The 15139-nt window shown below is 38.5% G+C and overlaps 4 protein-coding genes across 4 annotated transcripts; 2 read left to right on the top strand and 2 right to left on the bottom strand.

Annotated features, from left to right (window-relative positions):
* Nucleotides 1-471: 471 nt before the first annotated feature.
* LOC108105759 lies at nucleotides 472-1348 on the top strand. Its single transcript, XM_017212479.2, has 2 exons — nucleotides 472-655; nucleotides 710-1348. The coding sequence occupies exons 1-2, from the start codon at nucleotides 555-557 to the stop codon at nucleotides 1245-1247; spliced, it is 639 nt and encodes a 212-aa protein (XP_017067968.2). The 5' UTR covers nucleotides 472-554; the 3' UTR covers nucleotides 1248-1348.
* A 121-nt stretch (nucleotides 1349-1469) lies between these two features.
* Nucleotides 1470-2532, bottom strand: LOC108105772 (FAD synthase). The gene has a single exon (XM_017212495.2). The coding sequence runs from the start codon at nucleotides 2530-2532 to the stop codon at nucleotides 1768-1770; it is 765 nt and encodes a 254-aa protein (XP_017067984.2). The 3' UTR covers nucleotides 1470-1767.
* Nucleotides 2533-3585: 1053 nt separating this feature from the next.
* On the top strand, nucleotides 3586-4090 carry LOC108105762 (vitelline membrane protein Vm34Ca). The gene has a single exon (XM_017212482.2). The coding sequence runs from the start codon at nucleotides 3639-3641 to the stop codon at nucleotides 3996-3998; it is 360 nt and encodes a 119-aa protein (XP_017067971.2). The 5' UTR covers nucleotides 3586-3638; the 3' UTR covers nucleotides 3999-4090.
* Nucleotides 4091-7844: 3754 nt separating this feature from the next.
* On the bottom strand, nucleotides 7845-14973 carry LOC121530162 (trichohyalin). Its single transcript, XM_041818641.1, has 7 exons — nucleotides 14819-14973; nucleotides 14323-14741; nucleotides 10648-10779; nucleotides 10114-10529; nucleotides 9986-10058; nucleotides 8350-9642; nucleotides 7845-8296 (listed from the first exon to the last, which is right to left on the bottom strand). Exons 2-7 carry the CDS (start codon nucleotides 14737-14739, stop codon nucleotides 8168-8170), a joined length of 2460 nt encoding a protein of 819 aa, XP_041674575.1. The 5' UTR covers nucleotides 14740-14741; nucleotides 14819-14973; the 3' UTR covers nucleotides 7845-8167.
* Between the last annotated feature and the right edge of the window lie 166 nt (nucleotides 14974-15139).

Genomic DNA, 15139 nt, shown 5'->3' with positions numbered 1-15139 from the left:
AATAGCATTCCTCTATGCTGGCAATGCTGGCACAGCTGTTGCGAGAGCAAAGAGGAAACGGAAAGAGCGCACCGGAAGTGACTTAGCCGAGTGGCATTTCCCCAAACAAATTCAAAAGGCATACAAATATTCCTTATTAACCACTAAAATGAAAAGGAAAAGCCAATTTATTTCACAATTAATATTACGAGTAAATACCAAAAACAAGTACATGTTGCGTTTAAGGTAATAGTAACTAGTCTTATAAATGCTATTGAAACGTATTGTATGTAACCAACCTAAAATAGTATATACTAATCATGAAAAATATATTTCCAGCGGTGCCAGCTTTTAAGCAATGTAATCCAAACCCGAAACGTGACAGTATATCGCGAGCATTAGCTATCTGAGAAGTTCCGTTTGTCAAATCGAAATCATTTAAGCTACATTTACAAGCCGGTTTCTACGCCGAACACGAAGCCACATAAACCGGGAAAAATGACAAAGCAAAAGCATAAACTATCGATGCACTATATAAATCAGTGAACTCAGAAGCTTTGTCGCACTCAGCGAAAATGGTTGAAATGTGGAACAAATCGTGTTTAATAATCTTTTGTATGATGGTCAGCGGTGTCGTGGCACTACCCACTGAATTGACTAGATATACTCAGTTGGGGTAATTACTTAAGTATTTAATCAATTTTAAATATATATTTATTTTATTTAATAGACAGGGACCCCTATTGGAGACCAACAAAACCGTGGTATCCACCACAAATCGTTTAGGACTCCAACCAGAGAGCTCCTCTGCAACTCCGGACTTTGAATACGCTCTTCTGGGTGAGGATCCACAAGATCAACAGTGGTTTCGTGTCAGTCTTACCCCGAAAACCAATAAAACGGGCTACCGGGCACAGTTTGCCACTCGAAAACATCCGCCCTTTGATTCGCAAGTGGCCCATCGGCATGACAAGACCATTCAGGACCTGCTCAACTGGTTGGACCGTTCCGAAGATCAGAGTCTCTGGAAAGTGTATCGTGATCTTTTGGAATACACACCGCAGGCACAGTCATCCGAGGAATATCCCAATGACAACAAAATTGAAAAAGAAGAACGCGTGCAAAGGAAACAGGGATGTCAAAAACAAAGTCATCGACTGCTCCTGGTGGGAGACGATGAAACCAGTAGTGCAAAATCGCCACCAAGAACTAAAAGTCAACCTGAGACGGGAAGTAACATGGTTTATTTTATAAAGGGACTTAAATGATCCAAACAGGTTGCAAAAGCCAAACATTTCTGGAAAAATATTACCTCAAATTCATATTTTTCTACGGTTTAATAATTAATAAAGAAAATTATTATATTCCAGTTATAGTGCTTTCAATTAAAAAACGTTTATATGTAGAAATTCAATTTTCTCAATAAATAAATGCTGCTTATCAGTTGTAAACTAATAAATGTTTGTATTTGCTTGGCAAAGAAACCAAGTTCCTGAGCTTTAGGTAAGACTAGCTTTTACTAAACTCACCTTATATCCGAAACTTTCACCATTTTTTCTCTTATACAAAAGTTTAGCTTTTATAAGTGCCTAGGCCGGTTTGTTGAAGTTTTGAAATTTGTCTGTTAAGCGAAATGTGGGTAGCTGAAATGAGGTCTTGACAAAGAATTGTCGGCCCAGTTAGCTGACACTTGCTGCTCCACTTATATTGGGTCGGGGAAAAAATATTAAAAAGCAAGTCAAGACCATAGCAAAAAACTTTGAGCTTGACCTGAACTCTAGCGGATGATTATGGCTTGGACTCGCCCATGGTCGCCTGGCCATTTCCATCCCTGTTTGCCCGTTCCGAACGGACGTCTTTCAGCTCGTAGGCTGGCCGGTAGGTCTTCTTGCCCAGCTTCTCGTTGTAGACTAGCAAACTAGGATTCAGATGCGATGTACTACGATCCCCCAGAGATGTGTAGCCCTGATCGTAAAGGCAGCAGTAGGGTATATCATTTGATCGTATATAAGTCCAAATGTCATGGTAGCTCCACTCCAGCAGTGGGAAAATCCGCATCATTGCCGGCCACCCGTTGTCGCTGGGCATCATCTCGAATAGACTCGAGCCACCAGGGTCACTGACACGGCAGCCGAGGAATGTGGCCTTCACATGTGGATCCTCGACCAACAACTGTTCAAAGGCAAGTTTGAGGATCCCTTCGTAGCGTCGCAACTGCAGGGCATAACGCTGAACACTCACATCGACGAACTTCTCCAGTTCCTCAAAGGGATCTGCCGTTCTAACGTAAACCGCTCGTAATGGCATCGATGGCGGCTTGAACTTGTCTAAAATATCCAGTAAGACCGTACAATCCTTGCCACCATTAAAACATAATATAATCTCATTTGGCTTATACAAATTCATTGCCCGTTTTATCAACTCCGCGGAGCGCTTAAGCTTGTCGCTTAATCGGTCATTCAATCTGCTCTTCTCAACTGGTGGAACATGAAACCCACGGCTTGTGCGATAACAATGACAGACTCTGTGCCAAAACTGCGGAGTAAATTTCATTTTAACAAACTTAACAGACGCTTGGCGTTATTTGGCGTTCTATGTGACAAATGAAATATGTTCGTACAGTTTTTGAAATAAATAAAATTGTTTTATTTCATACCCACTAGATTGTAAATATTACTTTCGTGATTAATTTTACATATTTTTAGCATAGTTTAAAAACTCAAGATCTTTAAAAATAGTATTTCTTCTTTTCCTTAAAGTTTTAATTTGGTTGATCTGAAAATGATTTCACAATAAAAATTTATGTTTTTGAATATATAAAATTTAATAAAAGGGCTAAATTAATAGCCAAATAGTAAACACAATTCAAATGATAATTTATCCCTCTTTTACCTCATATTTTAATAATAACATGAAACCATCGATAATGCATATTCTGGATGTATAGCTCCTTAAACTTAAGGCCACACAAGCAAAAGATTTCGAAAAACTTGATGAAAGGTTGTTGCTAAGCATATAAACGATGACTTTGTGCTAAACAACGCTTTTTACGTTTTCCAAGAACTGCTTTAACTGCTTTAAATAATTTTGACGTATGGAAAAATATATTTTCGAAATAAAACATAATGATATTATTGATAATTTGAAATAAAGAGTTTTAGAAACTTAAAACTTTATGTAAATTTGAAGTATTGAATGCATTAAAGACTTAAATTTTACATTTACTAAACAAATAATACAAATAATATATATAAATATTCTTTCCTTTATTCACTTGCATTCTTAAGAGAGTCTAAATGCACCAGAAATTGTTATTTCAATAAAAATATAAGTCCTATTTTTTTAAACAAACTCCCTAAAAATTTGTTTCCGATATTTTTTATAATTCATGAATTTGGCATGCGACAATTTGTTTACTCAACAAGTTCAGTGGCCCAAAAAAGTAGAGGAAATGTTTGTTCTTTTCACTTTCTGATTGTTATGCAGAAAATGCCCCACACACGTTGGCTTCGAGGGGTCGTTGAGCAAACTGAAAACTTGGTCAGTGCTTGGCTCTGCAGTTTTGGTTGCACGGCATAAAGTATATAAAGCCCAACTGGTGAAGGCAGAAGCATCGCAGTCTGCTACCAACCAGTCTAAGAAATCACCAACCAATCAACATGAAGTGCATCGCTATCATCTCCACCATCTGCCTGCTGGCCGCTTTCGTTGCCGCCGATAAGGAGGAAAAGATGCTGGGCTCATCCTACGGTGGTGGCTACGGCAAGCCTGCTGCTGCACCTGCTCCGTCCTATGCTGCTCCGGCTCCCGCTCCTCAGGCCTACGCTGCCCCAGCTGCTCCATCTTACGCCGCCGCTCCAGTTTCGATCCCGGCTCCTCCCTGCCCCAAGAACTACCTGTTCAGTTGCCAGCCCAACCTGGCCCCAGTGCCATGCAGTGCTCCAGCTCCCAGCTACGGATCCGCCGGTGCCTACTCGCAGTACGCTCCAGTCTACGCTCAGCAGCCTCTTCAGTGGTAAAGAAATCCATAGATCCGTACTGACCATCAACAAATGACATCCACAATGCATGAAAAAAAATAAAATAAAAAAATATTTATGTTCAATCGTAACACTTGATTTGTTTACATTTTATAGTTTATCCGGTCAAATAATGCAAACCTTTTAGGTAATTAGAAAAATTGATTGAAAGGGGAAGGTTCATAAGAATTAAAACAAGTTGCATTTGCAGGCACTTACAATAAGACTGGCAGCAATACAGATCATCATAAAATTATTGGCACTTCCTTAATAAAGTATAGGTGACTTCAAATTTATTTCGATTTTTTTTTTTGTTATATTGGTACACTCTTCCAACATCTGTACCAAGTTTCAATGAACATCCTCTTGTTTGGTTGTAGAGGCGTAAAGTTACAAGTTGTTTCGAGCTCGGCGATTTTTGCTATCGAAAATATGGACAAAGGATTTGGATTTTTGGCCAAAAACAACACCACAATAATGCCTCAGCCACCATATTCACCGGATTTGGCCCCATGTGACTTTTCTTGTTCCCAAAACTGAAGATAATCGAAAAATTTGAAAAATTTGAAATGAAAAGTCACCTTTTTTTGAACACACCTCGTATAACTTCTAAAAGGTTTCGATAATCGAAAAATTTGAAATTCGCGAAATTTGAAGAGTCACCTTACTTTTTGAACACACCTCGTATATTCATGTTGAAGTTACAGATTGATTTTTATCTGTGTAGTTTTTTTTATTCGTACCTGTGATTCAATTTTAGTTAATGCATTTTTGTTTTTCTTGCAGTGTTTTACAGTGTCTATTGAAAAACTTATTTCCGCTGGAATTAAATATGATTTGTGTGTTTTTGCGGTATTATATTTTACAAGAAACATAACAAAGCACTTCCATAAATATTGAATAGAAACCTAAACGAAAATTATTTAATTTATTTTATTTTGCATGCACATGGTACATAAGCCCAAAAGACGATGTCAAGCTTAAGAAGCGGAGCGCGCAGCGAAACTTTAACCTTAACTTTATCTTGTGTGAGTCTTAGTCTTCTTAGTATTAAAAATGGTTTCTTCTCGATATGCCACAATCTTTATAACCAGAAGAGGTATAAATATACTCGAATGCCAGGAATGCCTCGTAACAAGCATACGACTTCTCCCAGAAATAAGGATAACTTCTCAACAATCTTCATATTAAATTATATGTTAATAATATATTATATATAACATTAATTTATGTTAATCTTTAGGTTTTCTAGGTAAAAGGCTCGAGGCTTTAGCGCGGTTCTTATCACAATGGCCTCTGCTGGCTATAAATACCGCAAAACGTTCTTTGATGCATTTAGTTTACAATCGACGGAGCTTTGCTACATTTAGTTTATAATCGGAGCTTCAAGCACAATGAAGTTGTACTTCGTGTTTTTTCTGTGGGCTTGGCTTTGCATGGACCTATCTCTTATCGGTGCCGATTCACTTAAACAAGATATATCGGAAAATCGGTGTGATTTATTAAGCTTGTCCCACTTTGAACGGCTTAATAAATCAGAAACACTTAACAAAATATTAAATGATCAACTAAAGTCTGCAGAAGATAATATGATGCAGTTGAAAACTCAATTAAAATACAAAGAAGATCAAATATTTGAACAAAAGAAGGAAATGAATGACAAAATAGAAGTCATCCAAGATAAACAAAGAAAAGTTGCTGACATGGCAGAAACTATTAAAGCTCTTCAAAGTGAGTTGTCAGGTGCTAATGGTAAAATCGAAAGAGCGGAGGCTGTAATCAGTGATCAAGAAAACGAGCTGAATAGGCGAAATAATCAAATCACGGGACAAAAACTAAAACTATTGATTTTAGATGACCATGTTTTTTTTATGAACATTACCAATCGAGATATGGAAAATAAGTTAAGTATTTGTACGGATGATATCAAACTGAAAGATTCTGAAATCAGTGATCAATCTAAGCTACTAAAAGCCAAAGATAGAGAAATAAATGATCTGACAATAAATATCAAAAACCTACAGAGTGATCAATCTAAGATAGTAGAAAAAAAAGATAAAGAAATAGATGATCTGACAAAAAATATCAAAAATCTACGCAGTGATCAATCTAAGATAGTAGAAAAAAAAGATAAAGAAATAGATGATCTGACAAAAAATATCAAAAATCTACGCAGTGATCAATCTAAGCTACTAGAAGCCGAAAATAAAGAAATAAATTATCTGAAGAAAAGTAAAGAAAATGCACAGAGTGACTTAATGAAAGCTAGAAATGAAATAGAAAACGACAGTAAAATAATTAAGGAGCAAGAGGAACAACTTGAGAGCAAGAATAAACAACTCAAAGCCCTTAACAGTCAGATAAAATCAAGTTCAAAGAAAATATCAGAAATGAGCGATAAACTTTTAAGGTTATATCCTTTACACAGCTGCCCCAGAGCCGGTCCAAGTGGCATTTACAACATTACAGTTCGTGGAGTGAAGACATTCGAAGCTCCCTGCAACTCAACTGGTTGGTTAACTATTCAAAAACGATTTGACGGCTCCGAGGACTTTAATCGGCCTTGGGAGGACTACAAAAATGGATTTGGAAATATTCGCGGCGAATTTTTTATAGGACTGGAGAAATTGCATGTAATGACTCGTGACCGACAACACGAACTTTCTATTAAACTTGGGAAGGTGGACGGATCCATCGGCTTTGTTCACTATGATCATTTTGAGATTGGTAGTGAAGCAGAATCTTATTTTCTAAAATCCGTGGGGAATCATTCTGGGGAACCTGGAGACTCCCTAACACGTCATGTGAAATCGAAGTTTTCCACATTAGACAGGGATAACGATTCCTCCAAAACTAAGCACTGTGCTAAAGGTCGCGGTGGATGGTGGTACATGAAATGTGATTTTTGGTAAATATATTCAATTGCCAGCCATTCAACAAAATTAACATTTCAACTTGAAATTGCAGCAAACTAAATGGAAAGTATTACAAAGAGGGCCACTCAATGTATACCAACGGAATCACGTGGGGTAGCTGGAATAAATACGATTATAAACAATCGCTCACCTTCAGTGAAATGATGATTAGGCCTAGGACCGTATGTGCTTAGGATTTAAAAATGAAAAATATTAAGATTTGAAAACAGTGTTTTTTGTAATAAAAAATATATATAAAACTTTTTAAACTAATTTGGTATATTTGTCGCCACAGTTGGTTTATTTTTTAAATTTTCATAGTTGAGCTCTGTGTCAAGTCCAATTTAAACTACATCTCCTGTCGCAATGGCATTGATAAGGTTTTGCAAGGTCTCGCCTCCGCTCCCGAGGATCTACTGAGATTGAGGGTCCAGGGTATCCGACATACATACATACATAAAAAAAAATGAACATAACCATGTATGTAGGTATGTCCGCTATATAATCGTAAACGGCTGGACCGATTTGAGTGAAGTTGGCAGCTCGGATCATTTATAGTTGGCAGCTCTAGCTCTTAACAGCTGTGACAACTCTCTAGAAATTAAGCGGGCAGCCCTTGTTTAAACAGTTAAATTTTTTGAAGGTTTTTTTATGTGATTAACGTAAGAATTTATGTAAATTGTTAAATTTATGTCATTTATATATATATAGATACTTCGTGTGGGCACTGAAGGGGGAGGGTTTTAAAAATGAAAAAAAAGTGCCATTTGTAAGCACTGACGTCCTTCTCATTGAAAGGCAAGTGGTGCCGAGAGAAGCGATTTGGGCGCTCTAGTGTATTAATAATGATGCCGATATTTACTACTACAAAGGAACCCATCACTTTCTTAATTACTTATAATTTATTTAAAAGTATTGACACTGAAGATTGTTTAGATAAGTTTTTCTTTAATTATATTTTTTTAAGTAACTCATTCATAGTTAATAAACTTCCACTAAAAAAAGAACAATACATGTTAACAAACTTTATGGCTTACATATTAAAGTCGCTGAATGAAACAGCCGAAGCACTTGGAATCAGCTCACTAAAAAGCTATACCTACATGAGTTGTTTACAAAATGAAATTAGTGTGAAATAATAATGGCAACTGTTTTAAATGTGAAGACATTAAAGATAATTAAATTCGTTTGGATAAAAAGAAAAGTCAACGCAATCATTTTTTCTGTTCTAAAAATTGATGGGTTGACCTATCATTAATAATCTTCCGGATCTACTTCATCATCAAAGAATCGCGCCGCCTGTAACTGTTTTCTTATGGCTCCCACTTGGGTAAGTATTTTAGGAGATGATGTTGAGACCGTGAACTTTTGTACAGCAGGCACCTGTAAGTATGAATTGGTAAGTGGCAAAATTATACAATGCAATATCCACCAACCTCCCAGCGTTTCTTTAGGTTGTCAATCTTTCGCTGGCTATTTTCAGCCAATGGAGTACCTGTCTCTTGTCGCGTCATTTTGGGCATCTCACGTAGCAGAGGCATTGATAGATTATGACCAGCAGCCTCCCTAAGGACAACATCCCTTCTAGCCAACGACTGTGGTGTCGTTTGAGTGCCCCGATGACGGGACTCGCTCTTGCTTCGCTGCAGCTCCAACTGTTTCACCTTCTGGTGCTGTTTGGTAGCAAGATCGCCATAGTTCTTAAGGTAACGAGATAACCGCTGATCCGTTTGTCGACGCACCCGCTCCACAGCCTGCTCATCGGCACTATCTAGATCGAAACTCGTGTTGGCACTCCCCGACGTGGTCGGAAGCTGTTCTAGGATAGACGGCTTCACAGGGGACGGCTTATAGTCGTCATGGAATACCGAATTGCGCGCAATGTTTACGGAGTAAGGAGGCGAAACATCTGCTGGATTACTGGCCGTTGTATCCTTAGGTGGCGGCACAGCATAGTTTAGTTCCAGGACTTGGAAGGCATTATTTGAAGGCGGATCCCTGATTATTTCCTTGTCATTAACATGTGTGCGCTCCGTGTCCCTTCCGCAGGCAACCTCCTCCAAGCAAAACGAGCAAAGGTTACGACGACAATTCATGCAGACATTCCGCTCCCGCTGGCACGCCCGGCAGACATCGCTTTTGGCCAAGCATTGGCTGCACATAGCATAAAGTCGTTCGCATTTGTGACACACCAGAGCGTAACTGCTCTGGCAGTTGTGGTTGGAATCTTCTTCTTTATTATTATCCCGCTCCTCCACCTCTTTTCCCTCTTCTGAGTCTTCGCTCGGTTTATCTTCACTTTCTCCATTTCGCTTGGGCTCCTTTTGCTTTAGCTTGAGGGCCAATTTCCGCTGGCATCGCAGACAGCAACTTTCATAGCTTCTTAACGGTTCGTCACAGAGCGGACAAATCTTTTCGCAAAGATGAAAGCACTCGCGTTCGATTTTTGCCATCTGAGGCACTTCAAAGTCCAACTCAACGGCCGGTGGCAAAGGCTGACCCCGTCTGTACTCGTGATGTGCCGAGTTACTAAAGTATTTATACACCCGGTTGGTGTTACTATCTGTACTGATATTATTGGCGTTATTACTTTTGCTTTTAATGCGAGTTGTTCTGGGAGTTTCGGCTAGATTGTTGGTCTCCTTGGCATGCAGCAACTGGGCATCCTGTTCCAGCTTGGCCAACAACTGCTCACGCATCAAGCGATTTTGTTCCGAGTCGATGCGAGCCTGCCAACATAGTGAGTAAAAGTGAGTTACGTTTTATTGAATTACTAAAACAAAACGGAATTATAATTAAGTACCATTAGATGTGGATAAATTAAATCAGAGGCCCTAATCCTCCTATCAATTACAATTAATTTTCCCTGCCGAGCAATTTATTTTTGGGGACATAGATTGGTAATCTAATGGTAATACCAATCAATGACAATTACGTCTAATCAAATTTTCGGATATTTTATCGAAATCTAGTTCTATAAATAAACTTAAGGTTCTGCGGTCGGCTTTTAACCGGTCTTTTAATAATAGCTTTTGGTTTAATGGAAAATAAGACCCTAAAATAAATACCTACCCTTTCAGCTCGAAGTCTCTCTTTCTCCAACTGTTCCTCCAACTGTATTGTCTTTAATTGTGCCTCTAGTCGTCTGTTAAAAAAATAAATAGATTTAAAAAAAAGGATATTTTTAATTATTGAGATACCTGGTCAAAGCCTCCTCCTGACGACGCTCCTTCTCCCTTATCAATTCTATGGATCGACGTTTCTCGTCAATTTGTTGCATTAAATCTCGCTGGTAATCCTTTTTGCGAGCTGTTTCCAGCTCAGCACTCCGAAGATTACGCTCCATAATTCCATCACCTGTTACAATATTCGAGAGTTCCACATGTCCCAGATCCTGGAGAAGTTTTTGACGTGTTGTGCCGGGCCGAATTTTGGGCGGCACATAGTTAGGATTACTATTTACAATTAATTCTAAGTCAGTCTTATCCGTTGTGCTGTGGTTTGAGGTGCTTGTGCTAGATTGGCTTGAGCGGTTTTGTGCTGGAACCGCAGCCTGTTGTGATGCCTTCCTCAATTGTTCCGGTCGCAGATGCTTGTTGGCCGGCGGATGGAGCATCTACAAAATTATACGGCCAAATTAGCATTTATTCTAAGCTCATAAATAAAACACTGCCTAGCGTTAGAAATGTTCGCACATCATCAAAATATTTTTATGGTAATATTGAAACGCTCACCTGGTGCTTGAGAAAATTCTGCTGGTTCTCGCGCTGTCGCTCACGCAAATAATTCTGCCGCTTCTGATTTTCATTGTTAAAGCCGGGAAAGTACGAATAAAATGTGTCCGTAACCCATTGCTCCATATCATCCTGCGTGCGAAAGAGAAAACGAATGTGAGGGAGCCTTCGCTTTTGTAACTTGTGAGTGGTACAATGTGGTGGGGTAAGTATATATTTTCATATATTCCTTATCGGGCGATTTCTTTTTTCTAGTTCTCCCGTGTTTCTTACGGCGACACTAACCACCAGCAAGAAGCTTGTATACATTTTTATATGTGGCGAGGGCCACAAATTATACTGGGTTCGTTCTTCGCCTGGTTTTGGGGTCAGCAGCACCAGCACTTCAGCAGGAGCTGCTCCAGCGAACACTCCACAATGCCTACTGCCATTTTTGCACATAATTTTTATGCCGTCGACGTCGCAAATCGCGTGCACCGATGGCATCAACAAAATTATATATAATCCAGACAGCAAAATGGAGACAAGGGGTCGACCAAGCTACTACCTAGTTATCCTAATATCTACTTAAGTAAAACATATTTCCAATTTTCTATGAACAAATCGTACTACACGATTAATATGTAGAATTTATTGTATTAAAAGTTATTTAAAAAGAATATTTAAATCTACGGAATTTTAATAATTCAATCGAATATTTTGGAATCATAATTTGAAGTTCATTTTTGAGTTATAAAAAATGATTATTCAAAAAAAAATGTTTAAGTTATCGATTAATCTTCGTTCTTCAACCTTAAATGCTTCAAACCCTGAAGGGTAACAAAAATAATAACATAAAGGACGAGACGCTTCGTATAACGACTGGAGGCGCCTTCAGCACTCGGCTGAGACGCCAGTTTCCACGCCAGTTTATCAACAAGACCCAGCTGTTTTAGCTTACTGGTGTTCCTCCAGTCGAAAGGTAGCCTGCACTTCAATTTATTAGCTGCATGCATTACGCTTCACTGGCTATTAGCACTGATGATGTGCGCCTTAATTAAAGTACGTTTTTAACGTTTTCATCATTTCAGGTGAGTGCCTGAAGAGACCGGGGATATCCGAGAAAAGTTACTGCTTTTCATAATTAAGAGCAATTTAGGACTGTGATAGTTAATAGTTGGAAAACCATTCAGTCCCGCAATGAAAGCTAAAAAAGCAATAGCTTTTCCAGTAATTCAGGTCAAGGAAACTATCAAAATGAAGACTGCAAATCAGGAGAGTAAATGGTGGCAGGGAGGAGCTCGAACTACGGTGTTACGCGGTTCATCTCAGGTGGGGGAAAGCATATACAGTCTGGGTTAAACTTTTTCTTGTGCTAATAAACAAAGTCATGAGCTTAAAAATATTGGAATATAAAACTGAAATTTTCACTATATTTATATTGTGCTTTTTTAAAACTAAACTTTAATAATAACAAAATATAACAATTAATGTAATGATAAGAAATCCATAGTCAATAATATTTTAAAGCTTTTTAAAAAGATTTTTAGACTTTTTAAACTTAAATGCCCCACTGTGGGCCAGTCACTTTAACGACTCTGCTTACTATGCCCATTCATCGGATTTGGTTGCGTGTCGCATAAAAATTGGGTTAACTAAGTGCCAGCTAGTTTGTGTACGAAAAGTGCGAAAACTAATGAAAATGCGTGTTAAAGTTGAACGGGAATGGACGTCATTATTGTCGCCACGCATCACCGTAAGTTCAAGGGCAGTCAGATGAATTTAAAGCGAGTGCGACGGATCTCAATTGTGGTATTTTTCATGTGTCGATAGGCAGATGACCTCTATTTACCCTAAACCAGGTAATAACCAATGGAAAACGATTAGTTCGACCATACTCAACAAGCCCTTTAATTACCACTTGTCTTCTCCTGGCCTTGTCCAGGTCATGACTTTCACTCTCATTTCATTTGTAAAATTCTATTGCCGTTGAGCTGCTGAGCTTCCGTGTTTGGTTTTGGTTTTAATTGCAAACAGTTAAATATACTGCATATAAACAGAAATAGGATGTCTCTAAATAGGCTAAAAAGAACAAATTTTTCAGCTGTCGAACTGCTTTTAAACTTTACTTTACAGGAGTAAAAAAACTTTAATAATCGTTATCATTAGCCATTTATGAAAGCCATCGCAGGTTTGAGCTGACAGATGGGCGTGTCCAGTCCAGGACATGCATATCGTACTCTTTCACACTAAAAATTATTAAATGTGGAAACGAGTCGACAAAGCGGGCAGTCCTTAGAGTAAATTATAGGAGCAAGTATTTTGATTAAATTAAACTAATAAAATGATGTAACTATTAAAGAATGTTAAACAGTTTCCGTGATAAACTAAATTAAATTACAGCAAAACAATTTTGATTGACAATCAATTTTAGGCTTCCCTAAGGTTAAATGAACAATGTCAGTTTGTACATTTTTAGCAATTGTTCAATATTTGGTTTACGTCACTTTGTTATTTGGGTTAACTTATGGCGCTTGCCGGTTTGCCAAATCAAGTCAATTAGACTGCCTATTTCGTTTGTGTTCCGTTCGTTGGGTTTCATTTGCCGGCAATCAGGGACACGCCTCACCTCATAAAGGTATATATTTTGGGTATATAGAGAACCGAGTGGGTGCTTGGTAATTTCAAGTTCAAGCCAACAAAAGCAAGCGCAGCAAACGAGCTTCGGATTACAACTGAGAGCGGTGCCAGCAAATTCATTAAGCGAATGGCCCGTTCACACAGTGTCGGAATAGTTGGTAACTAGAGCACGGAATGGACTTACTATAGTAGAAAATAGTAGCAAATACAAACGAGCCATGCAACATTGATAGCGGAAGGAAACGAGGCCACACTCAAAACGCAACAAAACACGGACAAGTCAAAAGAAATAATGTGAATAATTAAAATGCCAAACTCATTTGGCTTTCCTCTAATCCCCACACGGTCTAGGCTCCAAACTTATAAGCTATGCAATATAAACGGTACAGTGAATGATAGACCGGCAATTATTTTCTAGCCCTTTGAGAATACAAAGCATATAAATATTTTAAAATGAAAAGTGAAAACTGGAAAGGGCAGTCTGGTTATCTCACCTTTCTAATTACAAATGCAGTATATGTTCGCTATCGTTAATTTAACTTATCCATTATGATTGTATTCTAATCGTATATGCAAATATTAACTGGCAGTAAATGTTACTGTTAAATAATAAATACATTCTTACAGCACGAACAAATTGTAGTGATAATTTTTCTTTTACTTTGCGACTCACCGTCAACAACCAAGAACACTGTGAAATCTCTTGTACAACTAAAGCTAAGATTGTGATTATTGTCTAAAGGCTTGGAAATACATTATTTACTCAACGATGCGTAGAGAAACTAATTTCGCACAATTATGGCCAACTGCCTGACAAATGGCGATGTGATTCGGTAAGAGGCGCCAGTGAAGCGCAACGCACATTCTAGAGCTAAATCTTTAAAACGAATTTACTGCACTGAAAAAAAGATAAATGTATGTTTAAATTTTTTGAGAAGTCAAGAGAAGTGAAGAGAAGACTCTGCAAACCAAAGTTCAGCTTTTCTTCCATTAAGTAAATGTAGTAAGTTGGCTTGCTCGTGTTTTAATAATACATATTTCTTTCAGTGCACTTACCGACGGACGGATAGGAAAGCGGTTCTCACTTAGCGGTCGCTCATTCTCCAAATTGCGCCGTATCGACGCATCTGGCGACTTGTACTGACGAGCGCTGCCGACGAGCAGCTGGCGCTGATTCGCAAATTCCTTGGTAGACTTAGAGGGGTTGGGTGAAACCTCCTCATGCTCCTCCTCCCCCATCTGCAAGTCCAAGTGAAATTCTTCGCTTTGGCAATCGGTTGCCAAGGAAGACGATTGTGTTGCGGGTTCATTGGACTCAGTGGTCTCCTTAAGCTCCTTGGCCCTGCGACATTGCACTTTAAAGTCTTTGGATGTCATTAGCTGGGTAGCGGGGCAAGGCTTTTGGGTGGTTAGCCGTTGGCGCTCCTTCTGCAACTGCTGGCGTTCCAGGGAAAGAAACTCTTGCAGGTCCATCTCTGAAATAGGTACGAACGCATAAAAACCAACAACGTAAGCAGAAGGGCTAACTTGGCACTAATCGGCCAAAACTCACCATATTGGGAATTGATATAATTGGTTTTAGAACATTCAATGCCGCCGAAACAAATCTGTTTGTATTGTTTCCTTAATATTAATTCAGATCATTTACGCTTTACTTTCGAAAAAGTTGAATGTTTTCCGCGTTTTAATGAGTTTAGTGTGACCGCATCTTGGCTACCTGTTACTTCTCTCATTAAACATACTAGCGCGATATTCAAGACTAAGAAATGGGCACCTTAATGCAAAAATACCAACCGGAAACTGTTATGAATCTGTTAATTTTAAGTTTAGCAATAAATGTTTAAAATAATTTTAAAAAATCCGGTTTACTTCA

This window comes from Drosophila eugracilis, unplaced genomic scaffold, assembly GCF_018153835.1.
Source record: "Drosophila eugracilis isolate 14026-0451.02 unplaced genomic scaffold, ASM1815383v1 contig_353, whole genome shotgun sequence".
Classification (NCBI taxonomy): Eukaryota; Metazoa; Arthropoda; class Insecta; order Diptera; family Drosophilidae; genus Drosophila; species Drosophila eugracilis.
Note: the sequence above shows the minus strand (reverse complement) of the source record. Positions and strands in the feature narration are given on the sequence as shown.

Bases quoted from the DNA above. Each gene is read 5' to 3' on its own strand.
- LOC108105759 (XM_017212479.2), top strand. From the start codon at position 555: ATGGTTGAAATGTGGAACAAATCGTGTTTAATAATCTTTTGTATGATG. The intron at 656-709 runs GTAATTACTTAA...TTTATTTAATAG, and splicing joins ACTAGATATACTCAGTTGGG to ACAGGGACCCCTATTGGAGA.
- LOC108105772 (XM_017212495.2), bottom strand. From the start codon at position 2,532: ATGAAATTTACTCCGCAGTTTTGGCACAGAGTCTGTCATTGTTATCGC.
- LOC108105762 (XM_017212482.2), top strand. From the start codon at position 3,639: ATGAAGTGCATCGCTATCATCTCCACCATCTGCCTGCTGGCCGCTTTC.
- LOC121530162 (XM_041818641.1), bottom strand. From the start codon at position 14,739: ATGGACCTGCAAGAGTTTCTTTCCCTGGAACGCCAGCAGTTGCAGAAG. The intron at 10,530-10,647 runs GTGAGCGTTTCA...ATAATTTTGTAG, and splicing joins AGAATTTTCTCAAGCACCAG to ATGCTCCATCCGCCGGCCAA. The intron at 10,059-10,113 runs GTATCTCAATAA...TTTTTTTAACAG, and splicing joins CAGGAGGAGGCTTTGACCAG to ACGACTAGAGGCACAATTAA.